Here is an 18,455-nt window from a genome sequence, read left to right as displayed (position 1 = left end):
AAGCACTTCATATTTGTTTGTTTTTATTAAAAAAAAAAAAAAAAAAAGTTTAGCTTGCAGGTTACTTTTGTTAAAATGTCTGTTTAGTTTAAGCTTCCAAAGTTATGTTTTTGTTCCAAACAACTCTGCCTTTTTGGTGGTTTAATGGACATTATTTATACAGAAACCCCTTAAGTACATATGCACATACTTCGATTTGTGCCTCTTGCTAATTCATTATTCTTTTTGCAACCTCCCTATTTGGGTTTGCCTGGAGTTAAATCTCATTATGTGTTGGGATTACATCTGACGGAGAAATAAAACCTTAATAATTATGAAAACGCTGATTTGCCATTTTACACATTCTAGCAAACATAGCTGCACCCACCATTGGACATGTCAGAATTTAGGAGAGTGGGAGTTCATTAGTTATATTGGAATTGTGTGTAAAGCAATGAGACTTTGCTTTACACACAACAGCTCAATTCTGGACCTCCATACTTGAGCAACTGTTTGTGTGTGTTCAGAGGTGGAGGGAAGAGAAATGTTTCCTGGGAATTCCAGAGTCCACAAGTTTTCCATTCAGTGCATGTTGAGGAGTTTGATCCCTGAGGGGAGGTTGGTTTTCTTTGGTCGCTATCAGCGCTCCGTAACACTTTCGACAAACTGCTTGATATTTGTCAGCTCCGCCGATCACTTCCACCTATGTACAAGAGGAAATGCGATGGTTAATACAAAATAAACCAAAGGAAAAAACTCATTTGTCAGCCATCTTTTTAAAGGGGTTACTGTGAACTTATTTTCTAATGTGTACGCTCACCTCCTTCTCCGCTCCAATCCTCTTTGTATAGGCCGCTTCTTTGTAACACTGCATGCAAACTGCGTGAAGCTTCACCACGCTTTCCGCAAGAGGGACAAGACTCAGAATGTTTCCGAAGGGCTACATAAATGCACAAGAGAGTAGTCGACACTTAAAAAAAATGCAGGTATGACCACTGGAAACAACAGAGATGTCTTTGTGAGGAACAATGAGAGCATTTGAAAACTTTTTCCTCCCTCTTGACAGTTTTATGTGTCAAAACACATTCTTGCTCTGTCACTACACAATGATGTGCATTTGTCAGGAAATAAAGTCACCTTTCTCTGGAAGGTCCCATCCAAGGCAGCGACAATAAGAGTCTTGCCCAAATTGGCCATCTCCTCACAAAACTCCACAGTGTCTGGAAACTGCAGTGATACAAAGAGGCACAAGAGTTTATTAGTAGACAGCCATACCAGTCCATGTACAGATGGTGTAAAGTTGTTTCCATTCAGAACATATTACACTCCACTCTTACGCTGCACCATTGTGGTCCCAATTGTATTACAAAAACATTTAAGTAACATAATGCTGCAATGAGATTATTCTTCAATAGTTATTTTATATCCTTTACTATCTACTATTACTCCTTGTTTAGTCCAAGAAAAGTACAGGAAAAAATAACATGTACACTTACAAACTGCCCTTCATCAATTCCAATGACACAGGCTTGCAGTGCTAATGACCGCACATCTCTCAGACATTTTGCGGGTACAGCCTTCATTGTGCTCCTAAGGGACAAACAGCAAGGTCAAGTTAATTCTTTGTATGATGTAAACTCCCCTCAAACATGTTAAGTTAAATTAAGCATTGTCAAACTACAGTGAACCCCCACCATATGATGGCATACCGGGCAGCAGTGAGCTCAACTGGATGTAGAAGCAGCGGAATTAAGAACAAAAAAAAGAGGTAGAGAAGGTCCCCAACTAAGCTGCAGTGATATTTGTAGCTCCATCAGACAGAGAGAATATATGCCTCCTAGTATTGTTGTATGCTTTGTTTGTCATTTTTTAATGCCTGGTACAACTAAAGGTACATTTGTTTGGACAAATAAGGATGACAACAAAAATAGGTCATGAGTTAAATTTAAGAAAGAATATCTACCCATTTCCATGGTTTTCTTGATCACTGGAAATGCAATTAAGCTCAAGCATGTCAAATAAGCAAAGCAAATTTATTTATATAGCGTATTTCATACACAATGTTGCTCAATGTGCTTTACGTGATTAAAAGTATTTAAAAACAAAGCGGAAAAAACAGCTTATAAACATTTGAAACAAAGAGAAAAATAAAAATACAACTAACACACCATAATAAGACAGCGTATTAGGGATTCAGCTGGATTTTTGTTGTGTTCATTGTATTTTTAGGTAATATACATTTAGTGGTACTAGGCATTAAAATGAAGAAGAAATTGAAGAAACAAGGATGGTCTCATGTTTTCTTCATGACGATAAATACACTTATTGTGTTTTACAATTATATTTTACTGTATGTATTATGTATAATTTAACATTTATGTATTTCAATAAAAAAATAACCTGCTGCATCACGTTTTCCTATACAATCAACGTGGGGTCGCAGTTTTTCGATTGCAGCAAGTTGGTATATGTGGGGGGGCCAACCGCCCGATGTGTGCATGCGAGTAGCAAATTGTATTTTTTTGCGATTGTCCAGTTCGGTCATTTTTGGGTGCGTTGCTCGGTGTGACAAAATGACAATTTAAGAAATGTTATGCTTTGGTGGACCAATTTGGTATTAAAATATACAATGTTTAATGCTCTTTATGTGTCAACTTTACAGTGGGAGTGTCAAACAACTTGGCGCAAGCACATTCTGCCTCTTCTTTGGATAGCTGTGCAAGAGAGTCTACTTTTTGTTTCCTCAAAGCTATGTTATACAATAGTCTCTAATTTCTTGACAGTGACAATGCGTTTCAATCGTATGTGAGGGATAAAACGACATACATTTAATTTTTTTTTTTTAAATCTTGTATGGTCTCTCTATATCACATTTTTTCCACCTATTGCAGGTGGGTCTGGAACATATCCCCGCGGTAAACGGGGGTTCAAACATGTCTATATGCCCTGCATGTAGGGCACTAGCAATGAAACAGACAAAAGGCCACTAGATGTCAGCTTTCATAGATGAAAATGGCAGAAAACACTACAGTACAAACTGATGCTGCAAATGCAAACAACTGTTTTCAGAATCAGAATGATCTTTATTTGCCAAGTATGTCCAAAAAACACAAGGAATTTGTCTCCGGTAGTTGGAGCCGCTCTAGTACGACAACAGACAGTCAATTGACAGAGAACACTTTGGAGACATAAAGACATTGACAAAAAAAACAGTCACTGAGCAATAAAGGGTTGCTAGTTATCTGGTAATGCCGGTACAAGACAAATCACATTAACAATAGCAGCTCACTTACTGATCATGTGTGGCCATGCCTATGTCGGAGTAGCGTGTATCTTTGGCGTATTTGATCACCAAACAGCAGTACTGGGCTATTTGGAAACGACGCACCCTTCGCATCAATTCAGTGCTGCAAAAATCACATATTAGTTAGGTAATGAATGCAAGTTGCACAGACAAAACTGCATTATCATGCACTGTGCGTGTCCACATGCATAGTGCAGTGATTCTCAAAGTGTGGTATGCGAAATAGTCACCAACTTAAAAATACTAATAAAATCTAAAACATCCAATACGATCAAATACTTTATTTTAATCTCGTGTAGTATATTTTTTACTTTTCAAGTTCAGTACATTTACAGTGCAGTTGTATATAACATTATGGTACAGTAATATACATTTGCATTTCACCTTTAAAAAAAACTGTTTGATTTTAAACATATTTAAGTAGTTATTTTACTTTTTTACATTTTTTTTTGCAGAACACTTGATCCTACAACGTTACTGTAATTTATTTTGGTCATTATGGTGTCAACACGGAGAGCTATCGATTTTTTTCGTGTTGGTGTAAACTGAACCACTGCCACAATACATTTGGGTGAAAGAGCGGGAAAGCAGTTCAGTGACGTGAATTGGCGGGACAGATGTAAAAGTTGAAAACCATTCACCAAGCGAGCTAGTAACTCATAGGATGTCATAGGAAACATACTGTATAAAATTACCTTTTGCCTGAAAACATCGGCCCAAATATAACCTGTGAAAAACATAACAAACAAAGTTACGGAATACAACGTGCGACTTTATTGTTGCCACAAACGTGTAAACAGGATTACATTAATAACATTTCATCTCGTTTTGATGAAAACGAAGACATTGCGGCTACGACAAACCTGGATTTGCCCCTCGGCTGTCCTCGGGGAATTTTGAAAAACTTTAGGAAAATCCACACAGTCCATTTGTTCAAGGACCAAAAGAAGAACCAATCTCTCAAAAACAAATAAGCAAACAAAAAATAGAGAGTTGACCAAAAGAGCTCACGATAACAACTGCTCTGAAACAAATCATACACTGAAGGAACGCGCGCGCTCCTTTAAATTTCAAAGAATTCAACCAATTGGCAGTGGTGCTGAATGGTCACATGACCATTTCTAGCCAATGAGGGCTGCAGCGGTGCCACAAATACTGATTCAACTCCTAATTTGATAAAAGTAAAAAGTACAGACTCGGAAAGGAATTTCTACGACAGTAAAAAGTAAATTTAAATTTTACTGTCAATAATATTTAATATCTGTTTTGTACGGTGGCCGACAGTGGCAAAAGCGCTGCCAACGGCCAAATGCTGTAAATGCATGACTGACGCAAAAAAAAAAAAAAAAATGGAAAATAAAAATTCTGCAATCAAAAAAAAACAACTGCAAAAAAATGCTAGACACGCAAAAAAAAAAATACATTTGAAGAAAAAAACACGAAAATACCAAAACTGTGAGAGAAATGCTGCCATACAACGGAAGTCCGCCAGGCCACTCGAAGGCGCGACCTCTGGGACGGACCAGTCCTGTGAGTCCACAGGCACGCCAGACGCCTTATTAGGATTTCCACATAGTTTCCAGGCAGGACACGCCCCTCTGCAACATGATTGGCTTCAGCGTCGCGGAAAGGGCAGGCTTGAGATGACCATCCCAAATACGTATCATATTATTTGTACGAAATAAAAACAAAGAAGATTGTTATGGTTCGGTCTAGGGCTATGGTTGGGGCTTAAGGTGGTTTAGTATGGGTTACCAGGGAGGCTGAGGAGCGTGATCCCCCTGTAGTTGGAACACACTCTCCGGTTGGAACACACCCTCCGGCCCACCACCACCACCCCAGTCTGCCAATCCAGAGGCACTGTCCCCGAAGTCCACGCGATGTTGCAGAGGCGTGTCAACCAGGACAGACCCACAACATAATGACACAAATAACGTAAAGCATTGTATTATTGTGCACCACTGTTCGATCTCATTATGAACACTAAAATAAAATAACATGAACATAATTTATTTATTGTGAGATGTACAAAACATTTGGTTATTTTGTCCCCCCAAAAAATCATGAATGAAATATGTGCTGCTACCGACAACGGAGTTCAAATGTAAACAAAACTGAAGGGGTTCGAATTATTAAAGAGTATATTTTCCATTGACAAATCTATATGGTCAAGACTCAGAACCCAAAATGTAGGTCACATGAACTACACTAACTTTATTTGTGATATTTATCTTATCAATTTGTCAGCACCACTCCTCCGGGTTATTGAAATCCGATTTCTAAAGTTGAAGAGTATCGATTAGTAACGTCGCCTTTGCTCTTCAAAAGGGAGCCATGGGTCTAAAGTCCGAAAGAGTTCTCGCCACTGCTGTTCAGTTGCTTTGGTCGTCAATCAAGAGTTTCGACAGACTTGCTTCAAGAGATAGAAAATGTTATCCTGGACTGCCATGACGAAAGACGTAAGATAATAGAATTTATGTAGTTTGTTATTATATTTGGCCAAAGACAAACATGGGTGTCAACTTGTCACGTTAGTACAAGCTAGTACAATAAAACGTGATTAATACCTGAGCAAAATGGCGGATGCCTACACCGTATCAGAGGGGGGCGCTGTATTCCCTGTTTAGTGTATTAGTCCGCGAAGTGACAGCGGACGCCTTGTGCTGCTTCATGGCGGGCCGGCTGGGCTCGACTCGCCGGCAGACTGAACCGCTGCTGCTGCATGTGTAACCAGGAGCTCGAGAGGCAGTATTCACCCAGCCGCTGGTCGCACAGGATGGCGGCGGACGACGTGATCAAGGCCCACGTCAAGGCTTTAAAGGAAGGTCGGTCGCTTGTTCCAGTTGTGCTACTTAACCGTGGCACATAGCAGATACTGTGCACAGAAAACCTGTTGAGACGAGCCACGGAAGAGACGGGCCTAACACTGTAATTCATTTGAAAACCCTGGCAAATATACACGATCGTCATAATATTTACGATTAATATTATTCACTCCCGTCATGCCGTTTAGAGTGGCAGGTGGCTGTAATCTGAAGTACTGCCATCCGGTATAATTCACCCTGATTTACATCACATTAATGATAACTATACATATAAGTATATGAAAATAATGTATACATTTATGAAAATGTATGTGTATGTTACAAAAAATGAGGGCTATTGGACTTTAATGTGAAATTTCAGGATGAACCTCAAATGCACTATATAACCTTTATAGACCGATAAAACTTTTGAATGCATATGTTCCAAGTGGTCAATGTTTCAGTACTTTTTGCACAACTTTCTGCTTTCTCTTGCGAGAAGCTGCATTGCAAAATTCATGTTGGTGTTTGATCCATGAATCGACACCTATACCTTTCTGTGACACTTCCAGTCTCTCTGTATCACTGTCGCAACCTGCACTTAGTGGCGCTCTTAAGATCAGTGGCCGCTTCTCTCTGAGAGCATCCTGTTTAAAACCTCGCTATGGCGACGTGCTATTGGTCGTAGACATGATTAAATGCTCAACAATTTAAATGAATGAAATGCATAAGGGGATCCTATCTGTCATTGTGTCTTCACATGCAGGTACAGACCGTGCACGCGGTCTGGCTCAAACTCTACTCAATGTGCCCTATGGAGAAGGTGAAGGAGAAAGACTGGACGCCTACATCCCCACTACCAACTCTCTCGGTGTGTAGCAGGTCATGACTCGCTAACGTGGTGTCCAGTGAGTGTCGATGACGCTACTTCCGGTTTTTCAGATGTACCTCTTGTTATTTACTTTCACGGAGGATACTGGCAGTTTCTCAGGTATGATGTTTTGCTTGTCAGAATCCCATTACAAGTTGAATTTTTGTTGTTTGTTTTTCGACCGCGCAGTGGGCTTGTCATTAGTATGTTTGCCTCACAGTTGAAAGTCGTGGATTCCAAACTCAGTTCAGGCACTCTTTTGTGAAGGATTCATGTTCTCTCTGTGCTTGCGTTGTTTTTTTTCTTCTTTTTTGCAGGTAATCTGTCTTCTTCCCACATTCCAAAAATTTAACTGAAAACTCTAAATTGTCCACAGGTGTGAATGTGAGTATGAATGGTTGTTTGTCTATATGTGCCTCGTGATTGCCTGGCAACCAGGCCAGGGTTTGTCAGTCAGGTGTGATTTTCTGCAGCTCAGCTGTTACGCTTATGAGAACAAGCACTGTAAAAATGGATGAATTGTTTTTTTGTTGTTCAGTTTTTCCATGCCGATGCATTATGCTCCTACAGTAAGGAGGAGTCAGGATTTATGGCAGTCCCCCTCATTGATAAAGGTGTAGTAGTGGTGGCGGTTGGCTACGACGTCGCCCCCAGAGGTAGAGTCCATTCCTGATGGTTATCCATGGCTGGATTTACACTGTATGGTTCAAGTGAAACAATTTCTGCTTCCAAGTCACACGATTCAGGTATGCGTCATGGCAGCATAAATAGGTATCAGCACATGCACACAATTAGTTTCATGGGTTCCGTGTATGTAAACAGCCAGATTGGCGATGCGTCACTTGAAATGTACATGGAAAGACACTCAAATAAATCGGGTATAGGCATTATATCAGAGATGGCCGCTTCAGCGTGCAGTGTAAATCTAGCCTATGAGAGAAGCAGGATTGTGTGTGAAGATGTCTCTTGTCTTAGGTAATATGGACCTGATGGTCTCTCAAGTGCGCAGGAGTGTGGTGTCTGTCGTCCAGCAGTATTCTCACATCAAGTACCCCGCGCACTCACCGTCTTTCGCAGTTATCGTCAGAAATACGATGTGATACTTTTCAATCACATGATATGGCTCTTTATAGCGGTCTGTACCTGTGTGGCCACTCTGCCGGCGCTCACCTTGCTGCAATGATCCTTTCCACTGACTGGTCGCAGTATAGCAGCATGCCTCAAATCAAAGGTGAGCTTGTGCTGAGTGTCTGTCTTTGTAATAAAGAATGAAACAAATTCTGACGACTGGTTTATTATTCTTTAGGTGCTTTTCTTGTCAGTGGTATCTATGACCTCTTGCCCATCCTGTCTACCTACGTTAACAAGCCTTTGAAGATGACGGAGTGAGTATATCGATGGCCGCCTGCCACTCAGCTAGCCACTTGGGTCTTGGCCTAGTCTCAAAACATTATTGTGAGTGCTTTATCTTTTGGGTGATTGTTCATTTTGGTTTCTTTGGATTTGTGTTTGCCACGAATGCAATGTTTTTATTTGTTAGCATACCACACCATGTGTCAAACATGGCGAAGGTATGATAATGTGAGAAATGTCTTTTTTTGTTTTGTTTTGTTTGGCAGGGAAGTGGCCATAAGAAACAGCCCCAGCAAATTGATCCCTCAGCTCAAGCTCTCCTCCTCCAGCTGCCTAATTGTCGTGGCTGTCGCTGAGAACGACTCACCGGAGTTTCGCAAGCAGTCAGAGGATTACTACAATGTCAGTAGTCAGTCATTCATTATTCATGCCTGATTTTGCTTTTTATGAAGATTAATTTTGTCCCTTAAAGACTCTGAAGGCAACTGGGCTCAATGTGACCTTGGAGGATGTGCCGAACACCGACCATTTCAGTATCATAGAGCAGCTGATTGATGGGGATTATCACCTTACAAAGGTAGTACAGTCAACCGTTACATTAACAAATAATAGTTCAATAGTTATAATAACAATAACTTGGGTTTCGAATCATGAATTCCCAATTACTGGAGAAACTAGCTAATATCGATTTTTAGTAGACAAACACACAACCAAAGAGAAAAAGCTTGAAATTCAGCGCTGTTCTGTGTATATGACCATAGCTTCTTTGGAGGCATCGTTGTAAAACATAATAGTTGTTTTTTTTATTTCCCTTTAGTCAACCCAGTGGAGAACTCGGTAACAAATCTTTAGAACGTATAAAGAAAATGTGTTCTGAATGTTTACTGTTATAAATTATATATATATCTGCAGCTCCTGTTGAAGATGATGGGGAAGAGCTGAGGTGGAAGTGTCATCTATCACTATACCTCTGAGGAGACCTGTCATGCACCCATCCTCTGTGATGAAGATGATCATTTAGTCCCATCATCAAGTTGAACTTGTACACATATTCACTGTAGTTTCTGCTTTTTTTGTGTGTTGAAATTGCATTACAATATTGTTTCCCATGGGGTAACCTGGGCAAATACATTTGATTCATGGTCATTTGTATGCTGTGACATTTTATTCTTTTGTTGTGTGCTCAGAACACAGTTCATAGTTTTGGTTCACATTCAAATTTTGTTTGCAACGGCACTTGAGAGGTCAACATGGGCCCTAAAATGCTTGTAGTTTTTACATTGTTTGTCGAGATTACCATGCTTTGTTAGTTATCACTAACATGCGTTGAGTCACTAGAATTAGGTTAATGAATTCAGTGTAGCAATGTTATACAGGTACATCTCAATAAATTAGAATAGTGCCAAAAGCTTTACTTGTTTCAATTAAAAAAGTAAAACTCATATTAGAGATCCACACACAAAATCAATTATTTCTTGATTTTATTTTTTTGTGTGTATAATTTTGAAAACCCCAAACTAACCATCTCTAGAAACTAGAATATTACGTAACAAAAAAAAATAAAATAAGAAACAAATGAAAATGATTTTTAATCTAGAAATTAGACATGAATTTGCCCTCTGAAAAAGTATCCTCTCAAGTGTTTAACGAATCTATATGAATGAGTACTGAAATAAATAATAATGTATTAAGATGTACCTGTACTCAGCCAAAGTTGGTTTGAGGAAAAACACACAACAATGTGAATGTAGCATTCAAATTTCACCTCTACAGAACAGGGATTGTGAACTTTTAAATGTTGAAAATCATACACTGTATCTTGATAATTATTGAATTACGGGTCGGTATATAAAATGTCTATATTTTAATTGCAAGTACGACTTAAAACATGAATAGATGCACACAATCGTCACTACTTTGATTGCACTTTATGACATTATTTACATTGTCCTGTGATTCGTAACGTCGAAATAAAAAAAAATAAAAAAGATATATTAAAATGGACGTGTCGACGTGTTTAACGGGTTCACTTTTATCCGAGATGAAGGATACTTAATGATCTGTAATTTTGACAGAAAATGACTTTATAGCGTAACGAAGGGACTTTTTGCACTCAGTAGTAGCATCCACCGCCCCCGTTTTTGTTTTCGACCAGGAAGGAGGTCGTTCATGGACTCGAGGGACAGAAGGGCGTTCAATGAAGTCGCCTTGAGGCAACAGGAGGAAACCGCTAACTCTTCCAAAAGCAATCATTGACTTAACAGTTTTGATGGAGACGAACACCTACGTCAGGTATGCCAGTAGCTTTTCAACATCGTGAAATTACCTTGAAAAAACGAAGTGCTAAAGTCCAAACGGGTCTATTTGTAAAGTTTGCTGTGGGTAAATGTTGAGGCTAGCTGAAGCCGATGTCGTACGTCAGCGCGATGGCGACGTTCTCAAGAGGGCTGCAAACACGTTGACTCTTCTTTTTTTTTTTTTTTTTTTTTTTTTTCCCCTGTCGTTTGTCGACAAGTCGTGGCTGGATGAGGCGACACGTACGTTAGCCGAACAAATGCTATCTAGGACCCAGCAGGCGCTTTTGAGTTTTCGGCTCGTGTCGAGCTTAAAACGTCCTCAAGTCATGCATTTGCGATTTTCACGGGGTTTAATTAAATGTTCGTAAACCCAGGTTTTTCATGTATGCATGGTAACTACCGTACATTGAACACGGTTTTGGTAAATGAGTTAAGTAAGATAAGGAATAGTTTGGTTTAACTTTTGGACAACACAGTGCCCTAGTGGTTGGCCTGTCTGCCTCACAGTGGATGATATTGACTGGGATAGGCTCCACCTCACCCGTAACGCTAATCAGGACAGGCACTATAGAAAATGGATAGTTTGATTTCAGTAACCGTGTTTGGTTTAGAGTGTGACTAAAGAACAACTGTGAGGGTCCTTCCAGTAAACACTCAATGTCCATGTCTCCTCTGAATTCCTCATGCTGTCGCATACAACTCCCAAGAAGCACAAAAGACACACAACTCCCTCAAGTATCTATTGCCCAACCGGTTTATCCAGTCTAATCTCGGTATTATGATTTTTGTAATGGTCACCTGTGTGCTTTGAAGGGCAGAACCTTGCAGTTATTTTCTTGAACTTATCCTGTTCAAGGTCACGGGGAGCTGGAGCCTATCCCAGCTCCCTTCAAGCAAAAGCCAGACGACACCCTGGATTGGATACCAGTCAATTAACAGGGTGAAAGGAAAGAACCTTGAGATGTAAAATAAGTTTTCGATGGGAAAAGAGATGTGGAAGGATGCAAGCAACAATGTGATGTCTCTTGATGCAGTGATCCGGTCAAAGGGGCCAAAGGAGGGGAGAGCCTGTGGTGCAGGGCCATGGCGAATATCGGTTGTGCTTACATTCGTAACAACAAGGGCATTCTTTGTTGGTCGTGGGGGGGGGGGGGGGAAAGTTGAAGAACCGTTGGTTGGTTGGGGGGGGGGGGGGGGGGCTTGTCTGTGTGTGCGCAAGAAGCATGAAGAGCATGACAAAGGTATAGAGGAGCAGTTGTGCCTGAGGTTTGAATTTTGAAAAAAAATAAAAATCCCATTGGAAACAATAAATATTATATTCCAGGGTCAAGCTGTCTGCATCATAAAATCATTAACTGTATTAAAGTAACATTTTAACATTCTTTGCTATCATAGGTTAACTGATGTAATAGAAAAAAATGAAGTCAGTGCTCAAGTGGTACATTCAAATTTTATTTGGGATTTTAAAACAAAATTTCCCTTTGAATTTTTTTTTCATTAGAGCACAAACTAACCATCATAAAACATTTTCCTCCTCTAAGGGCAATGAGTGGCATGATAACATTTTTAACTGTCATCATAAAACTATAATAATATAATAATGGCCGACTTAGCACATCCGCCTCACAGTTCTGAGGACGGGGGTTCAAATCCGGCCTTGCCTGTGTGGAGTTTGCATGTTGCATGTGGGTTTTCTCCAGGTACTACGGTTTCTTCCCACATCCCAAAAACATGCATGATAGGTTATTTGAAAACTCTAAATTGCCCGTAGGTGTGAATGTGAGTGCGAATGTTTGTTATATGTACCCTGCCTCTCGCCACTGTTAGCTGGGATAGGCTCCAGCACGCCCGCGACCCTATTGAGGATAAGCGGAACGTAAGATGGATGGAAGATGATGATAATAATAGTAATAATAGTAGCTTGGATTTATATAGCACCTTTCAAGGCTACTTTACAAAACATAGACGGACACCAAACATGAAAAATTGAGTGAAACAAGTGGGTTTTGAGTTATTGCTTGAAAGTGTCGGAAGATGCGGCGTATCGAATGTCTGAGGGGAGAGAGTTCCAGAGGGTGGGGGCTGCAACACTGAAGGCTCTGGCCCCATAGGTCTGCAGGCGCGTACGGGGGGGGAGGGTGTTGAGGTGACCAGAGTTGGAAGACCTAAGGTCCCGGGATGGGCTGTATGGGTCATAATCAGAAATGTATAAGTTGCATGTTAATCAGTTGAAAACAATAAAACACACATGAGGAGTAGTAATAAATGATGTGATATTGTCACATCTAACAAATAAATCTCATTGTTAACAGTGACCAAATAGGGTGTACCCCGCTTCTCGCCCATATTCACCCGGGATAAGCTCCAGCTAATGCAATTCCCCCCCCCACCCCCCATGATTCATGTGGATCCAAACACTAGCCTCCCTTAATCCACTTTTATTATTTAAAAAAAACAACAACTGAATTTGTCTATGAACCCTTCAGAAAAAAGGAAAATCCTAAATGTAGTGTTTTCATTGACAGTCGTGGGTGCAAACAGACGCAAGTTGCTTGAGCTGTTGGCAGCTTCAGTGGATTGAAAGGATTCTCGGCGGTGCTCAGAAATAAAAGTGACACATCTCCAGCAACTAGTCCCAGCTTTTATACTTTAGTCTCTAGTGCGTCTTCAACTTATGCAAAAGACCTTACTACTCGTGGCTCTGAAAGATGTATTTGCATAATGAAATGATTGTCATTGAGAGGAACAGAGTGCTGCTAAAATAGTTGTGGGACGTGTTAAGCATCTCCACTGTATGCATGTCAATGTTGGTTGCTGAGAAGCACAACAAAGCTTTGTGATGAACAATGCACAATGGCCATTTTCTAAAATGTCTGACAGCTCTTTGTTTTCAACTTTTGTCTTCGAAACCCATTTCCCGCCTTTGTACATGTAGCTACGATTGTAAATTTTTGGGGTCATTCTAAATTGTGAGTTGTGGTTGGAAATGGAAGGAAAAGACTCCAACTGAAAGCATCTTTGTTCTAAATCTCTTATTTAAACAAACGTGGGCTGAGGAACCTTCAGCTAATTAAAATATACTTGTCATTTTAAAGCTCTTGTTATAAGCCGATACAACTGTTAAACATGTTTATCTATTTACTCAAGCATAATTAAACAATTTGTCAACTCTAAACTTAAAAGGTAAATAAGAATATACGTACTCTATCTTTTCATTTCTGTCAAAATAACATTTAGGATGTGGAGAAGCTTTGTAAATATTGGGATGGGAACTCTTAAGTTTCTGAGAAATTAGTACTTCTGTGCAACCTGTACATTTGTTGATCAGCCATCCATGCACAATATCATTAACACAAAGACAAATACCTTTGTACTGGCAGAAGAAAAGAGAAAAAAGAAAATGTTACCAAAAACAGCTTCCTAAGTGTTGTCGTTTCAATAATATAGATGTTTAAAGTCGAGCAGCATCTCTAACTTGCAGAAAGGTTGTTAGCTTATATCTGTCTGAGAGGTTTAGAACATTGTTTTACATCCTGGTCTTTTCCTTCCATATCCAAACAAACTTCAGCATTTGATGAAAATCTGAGAGGTGACGGGAAAATTCTTGGTTGATTTTACATGGAATGAGGATGACTCTTTTGCTTTGTTGTTACCAGGCAGTGACAAGATATCCGCCCCATTCCGAAGTGCACAATGCAGATGAAGACAATTCTTTGATGAGCGCTTTTGGCATCGCCATCCGAGGCCTCCCCTCGGCCCTGTCATCCATGACGCAAGCTGTTACCTCGGACTCCCGCTTCAAGCCCAAATGGCGGGCAATCGCTGTGGCCACCCTGCTGGCTTTAGTGCTCATGTTGTACATGCACCGCACGGGACGGGACGGAGACGCTCCAGTCAGCCATTCCTACCGCAACAGTTTGCAAATGTACCATCAGGCTGAAGGCAACATGTTCCGGGACATTCATAGACAAACTATGCCAAGACTGTCCCAGCTGCAGAAAAGGGAAAAACCTTACAATGATACCTACCCTCTAAGTCTGCCTGTGAAGACCAACAATGGCATCAGGTACCGCATAGGAGTCATTGCAGACCTGGACACAGCATCACGTAGCCCGAAGGACCAGATGTGGTTCAGCTACATGAAAAAGGGTCACTTGACTGTTTCAGAAAGTGCCGACAGACTGGATGTGGAATGGGATGAGGAGATGATCACACTAGAGAGTCATCTCGCAGAGAAAGGACGAGGTGGAGCGATAGTTTACGCCCAAGTCCACATGTCTCCATGTTTGATGTTACACTGTCTCTTCTCTAGGTATGGAGCTGTCTGAGCTGGTGGCGTTTAATGGGCATCTGTACAGTGTGGACGACCGCACGGGCGTGGTGTACAGGATTGACGGCAGGCAGGCGGTCCCTTGGGTCATACTGCCTGATGGCGATGGATCTGTTTCCAAAGGTCAGTCCCTACACATGTAGGTGGTGTTGATTGAGTGAAAGCTCCAGTCAACTAACTTCTGTCTTGGTTGGCTGGATTTATACTTGCAGGTCCAAGTGTCAATTTCTGATGTAATACCTATACAGTGTTCCCCTGCCTATCTGCGATTGCTACTTGCCAATTCACCCACTTGTGGATTTCCTCTATCCTGTTATTCACTAAAAAAACTCACCAAGCGACTCTTTTTGTGCTCTTTCAGAAATGCCCTAAGATGCCGAAAGATGGTGTCAAATCCCTCTCTAATAGAACAGTAGTGCGATGGTGCCATCTTGGTGCCAAAGACGAGCTTCTGTTAGACAGGCTTCAAAGCCCTAAACAGAAAAGTAGTTATTTGGTGCCATATTATGGCAATTAGAAACTTTTTTTTTTTTCCGGGTCGCAATTCCCGACTGGGTGACACATATCCAATACAGCTGCGTTTACATTCACGGAAAACAACGAACAAGCGCAGATGCCCAAATTGTGCGGCAATAACCCCACAGTGATAACACTGAAGTAATCACCCATACATCCATTTTCTATATCGCTTATCCCTATTAGGGTGAGCTGGACCCGATCCCAGCTTACTTTAGGTGAGATGTGGGGTACACCCTGGACTGGTCGCCAGTCAATTGCACGGCACATATTATAGACAAACAAGGATTCACACTCACACTTATGGACAATGCAGAGTCTTCAATTAACCTAAAACCCATGGTTTTGGAATGTGGAAGCTAGGCCTGTCACAATAACAATTTTTCTAAGACAATTTTCCCAATAACTCTCACGATAAACGATAATATTGTTTTTTTTTTAAATGCCTCTGAAATCATACAAAATAAGGCCTGCCCCTAGTATTATATTTGCTTTTAAATCATTTCCTTTCTTGTTTACTGTTAAATTGTTTTTCTTTACTCTGTGATATGGATCCTCCTGGGTCTGAAATAAAGAATAAAGAGCTGCAAGACTGGCCTGGTTTACATGGAGCCTTCTATTCCGATTATAATCGGTTTAGAAGCCCAAACCGAATGAAAATGCTCCATATAAACACCTCAATCAGAATAATTAGGTTGAATCCGAATGAAATTTCATTTGGTTTCACAGGGGTGGAATATTCCTTTTGCCAAACCTCTCAGAAGTACATTTTCGCGCTGTGAATGGGCGGTGATGTCTTCGTTTACGCACGGGGTGAATATGGCAGCTCCCGACAGAGCTCGTATGCAACAGAGATCTTGTTTTTAACTACTAATAAGTTATTGTTTTTTTCAGCACACATTTTTTTCAAATAAGCATATAAAAACAATCTCATCTACTGTGCTGAATAGATGACGGAGCCCCATCTTGATAAATGATTTGACGTTCATGACGACAAAATGTAGTGCGCTTCATGTATACACCCGATTGGAATAGATCACATCACATTAAACAGTTGACCAAAGATCTTCAAATGCAGTGATTTCAATTGAAACCACAAAAAGTCTCCATGTAAACCCGGCTACTGTGTGGTTGGTCCTCTGAAGACGAGCCCTTTACCTGTCAATCAAATATACGCTGACGTTCGCTGTAGTCAACTACTGGCTGAATAACGTGTGCCGCTGAGGTTATGCTTAATAACAGTTAACAATCCCGTGTTTGTGTTCATTTGGGACCAACACACACATGAACTTGGAGAGGCACTGATGTTTTCCACAACATCGGTGCAGAGGAGCGAGCTGTTTAGCTCCTCAAATTGTTAGCTCGCAGGCTAGCTCGTGAGCTCACTAGCGAACGCAACAAGCAGTTCACTTTCCCTTAAGTATCTCTGTTGTGTGAATCTACGTGCTGAAGATGGAGCACGGTTGGGGAGTATTGGACGGAGCCAACACTGGCAAGTGTGTACCGGTCCGCCCGCATTCCATGAGCCCACTAGCGGCTAACGACACAGCCGTCCAACTCTGTCGGCTCACTGTGTGTATTGTTACGTATTGTTTTATCGGCCTGGGTTCACTTGTCCCACATTGATTTAAATGAGGGTAACTTCCAAATTACTCCACTGGTCGCCTTTTGCAATTATTTGTAGTAGCTTATTTGATAGTCAACACACCCCTAATGTACCATTTTTAAACTATTATTCATTTTTTAACAGTCCATGTTTGTGTGCGCGTTTGTAGGCTTCAAAGCGGAGTGGCTTGCAGTGAAAGACGAGCGCCTATATGTTGGCGGTCTTGGCAAAGAGTGGACCACCACCACTGGAGAGGTTGTTAACCACCACCCAGAGTGGGTGAAAGTCGTTGGTTACCATGGTGATGTCGAGCATAAGAACTGGGTGCCATATTACAACGCCCTGCGGAGCGCCGCCGGGATTAAACCACCAGGTTACAACACTTTGATGCAGTATCGTTGACTCATTGATGACTCATTCATAAAAAGTTCACATTGTTCGTCTACTGCAGGCTACCTTATCCATGAATCTGCAGCATGGAGTGAGCGGCTTCAACGTTGGTTCTTCCTGCCTCGGCGCGCCAGTCACGAGCGCTACGAAGAGACCGCGGATGAGCGGCGTGCTACCAATCTACTGCTGTCCTGCCAGGCGGATTTTAGAAACATAGCGACGCGGTACATTGGGCCTCTGAACCCCACCCACGGCTTTTCCTCATTTAAATTTGTTCCAGACACAGACGATCAGATTGTTCTGGCTCTGAAATCCGAGGAGGTTGCGGGACAGATCGCCTCCTACATAATTGCGTTTACGCTCGACGGCCGGGTGCTGATGCCCGAGACCAAGATCGGAGATGTGAAGTACGAAGGCCTGGAGTTTATTTAAAAATGACAAGGCTGCTATTTAAATTTTTAAACATGACCCCTGATTGACTGTAATAATGAAGAATGAAAAGCCTAACTTGTCTAATTAAGGCACACTGGTACACTTGATTATGGTTATCATACATTAACACACAGAAATTATGCATCTCGTCTCCTGCAGGTAAACTTTGCTGGTCAGAGGCTCAGGGGACAGTCAAAACCTGTATAACGTAATGCACACAATATTGAATGTTCATGAACTACTTGAAATTAATGGTCTTACTTATAGCTTTGACTTTAGAGGCCATTTTCATATTTATACTGACCAGATTTTAGATTTCATTTAAGGAAGTCGTAATGAATCAATAAAGCAAATAAGCGGAAGAGCTATTTTATTTAAAGAAACCATTAATATATTTCTTTTGTATCCAAGCCACAAAATTGAATAAATGTATCCCTTATGTTTGAGTAGTTTGTTTTTGGTAACCCTCTTTTCCCATCAGTTTTCTTTTAAAAAAAATCATTTTAGTCATGTTAACACAAATGTCTGGAAACTGTCTGATTTTGACAACTTAAGCCGTTAATATCCAAATGT

The 18,455-nt window shown here is 40.9% G+C and overlaps 4 protein-coding genes across 9 annotated transcripts in view; 2 read left to right on the top strand and 2 right to left on the bottom strand.

Annotated features, from left to right (window-relative positions):
- Positions 1-16: 16 nt before the first annotated feature.
- On the bottom strand, positions 17-4,344 carry tk1 (thymidine kinase 1, soluble). Its single transcript, XM_061769856.1, has 7 exons — positions 4,147-4,344; positions 3,979-4,010; positions 3,273-3,386; positions 1,476-1,569; positions 1,117-1,206; positions 800-919; positions 17-682 (listed from the first exon to the last, which is right to left on the bottom strand). The coding sequence occupies exons 1-7, from the start codon at positions 4,210-4,212 to the stop codon at positions 503-505; spliced, it is 696 nt and encodes a 231-aa protein (XP_061625840.1). The 5' UTR covers positions 4,213-4,344; the 3' UTR covers positions 17-502.
- A 1,246-nt stretch (positions 4,345-5,590) lies between these two features.
- afmid (arylformamidase) lies at positions 5,591-9,457 on the top strand. Of its 4 annotated transcripts, XM_061769842.1 has the most exons (12): positions 5,591-5,742; positions 6,018-6,108; positions 6,854-6,958; positions 7,030-7,078; positions 7,529-7,614; positions 7,934-8,006; positions 8,092-8,189; positions 8,265-8,343; positions 8,578-8,713; positions 8,784-8,888; positions 9,129-9,148; positions 9,224-9,457. In XM_061769842.1, exons 1-12 carry the CDS (start codon positions 5,713-5,715, stop codon positions 9,231-9,233), a joined length of 882 nt encoding a protein of 293 aa, XP_061625826.1. In that variant the 5' UTR covers positions 5,591-5,712; the 3' UTR covers positions 9,234-9,457. The 4 variants fall into 4 exon arrangements, with proteins under 4 accessions (XP_061625826.1, XP_061625825.1, XP_061625829.1 ...); XM_061769841.1 differs by lacking the exon at positions 9,129-9,148 and having other exon boundaries at positions 5,592-5,742; XM_061769844.1 differs by lacking the exon at positions 9,129-9,148 and having other exon boundaries at positions 5,605-5,742; positions 5,911-6,108.
- Positions 9,458-10,308: 851 nt separating this feature from the next.
- Positions 10,309-18,328, top strand: cant1b (calcium activated nucleotidase 1b). Its single transcript, XM_061769840.1, has 5 exons — positions 10,309-10,603; positions 14,265-14,853; positions 14,921-15,061; positions 17,230-17,433; positions 17,512-18,328. The coding sequence occupies exons 2-5, from the start codon at positions 14,325-14,327 to the stop codon at positions 17,880-17,882; spliced, it is 1,245 nt and encodes a 414-aa protein (XP_061625824.1). The 5' UTR covers positions 10,309-10,603; positions 14,265-14,324; the 3' UTR covers positions 17,883-18,328.
- Positions 12,059-18,455, bottom strand: part of LOC133476450 (uncharacterized) — a 38,470-nt gene continuing 32,073 nt past the window's right edge. For 2 of the 3 annotated variants that reach the window (XM_061769835.1, XM_061769836.1), the window contains exon 28: positions 12,059-12,791. In XM_061769835.1, coding sequence (XP_061625819.1) covers positions 12,556-12,791 — 236 coding nt within the window. In that variant the 3' untranslated portion in view covers positions 12,059-12,555. The remainder of the gene's footprint in view (positions 12,792-18,455) is intronic. The other variant, XM_061769837.1, reaches the window with a different exon arrangement.

This window comes from Phyllopteryx taeniolatus, chromosome 4, assembly GCF_024500385.1.
Source record: "Phyllopteryx taeniolatus isolate TA_2022b chromosome 4, UOR_Ptae_1.2, whole genome shotgun sequence".
Lineage (NCBI taxonomy): Eukaryota > Metazoa > Chordata > Actinopteri > Syngnathiformes > Syngnathidae > Phyllopteryx > Phyllopteryx taeniolatus.
Note: the sequence above shows the minus strand (reverse complement) of the source record. Positions and strands in the feature narration are given on the sequence as shown.

Coding starts and splice junctions, on each gene's coding strand:
- tk1 (XM_061769856.1), bottom strand. CDS start 4,212: ATGGACTGTGTGGATTTTCCTAAAGTTTTTCAAAATTCCCCGAGGACA. Junction 1,570..3,272: donor GGCATGGCCACACATGATCA/GTAAGTGAGCTG, acceptor TTTGTCCCTTAG/GAGCACAATGAAGGCTGTAC. Junction 1,207..1,475: donor GAATTGATGAAGGGCAGTTT/GTAAGTGTACAT, acceptor GTATCACTGCAG/TTTCCAGACACTGTGGAGTT.
- afmid (XM_061769842.1), top strand. CDS start 5,713: ATGTTATCCTGGACTGCCATGACGAAAGAC. Junction 6,959..7,029: donor CCCCACTACCAACTCTCTCG/GTGTGTAGCAGG, acceptor CCGGTTTTTCAG/ATGTACCTCTTGTTATTTAC. Junction 8,889..9,128: donor GGGATTATCACCTTACAAAG/GTAGTACAGTCA, acceptor ATTTCCCTTTAG/TCAACCCAGTGGAGAACTCG.
- cant1b (XM_061769840.1), top strand. CDS start 14,325: ATGAGCGCTTTTGGCATCGCCATCCGAGGCCTCCCCTCGGCCCTGTCA. Junction 14,854..14,920: donor TCTCGCAGAGAAAGGACGAG/GTGGAGCGATAG, acceptor TCTCTTCTCTAG/GTATGGAGCTGTCTGAGCTG. Junction 17,434..17,511: donor CGCCGGGATTAAACCACCAG/GTTACAACACTT, acceptor CGTCTACTGCAG/GCTACCTTATCCATGAATCT.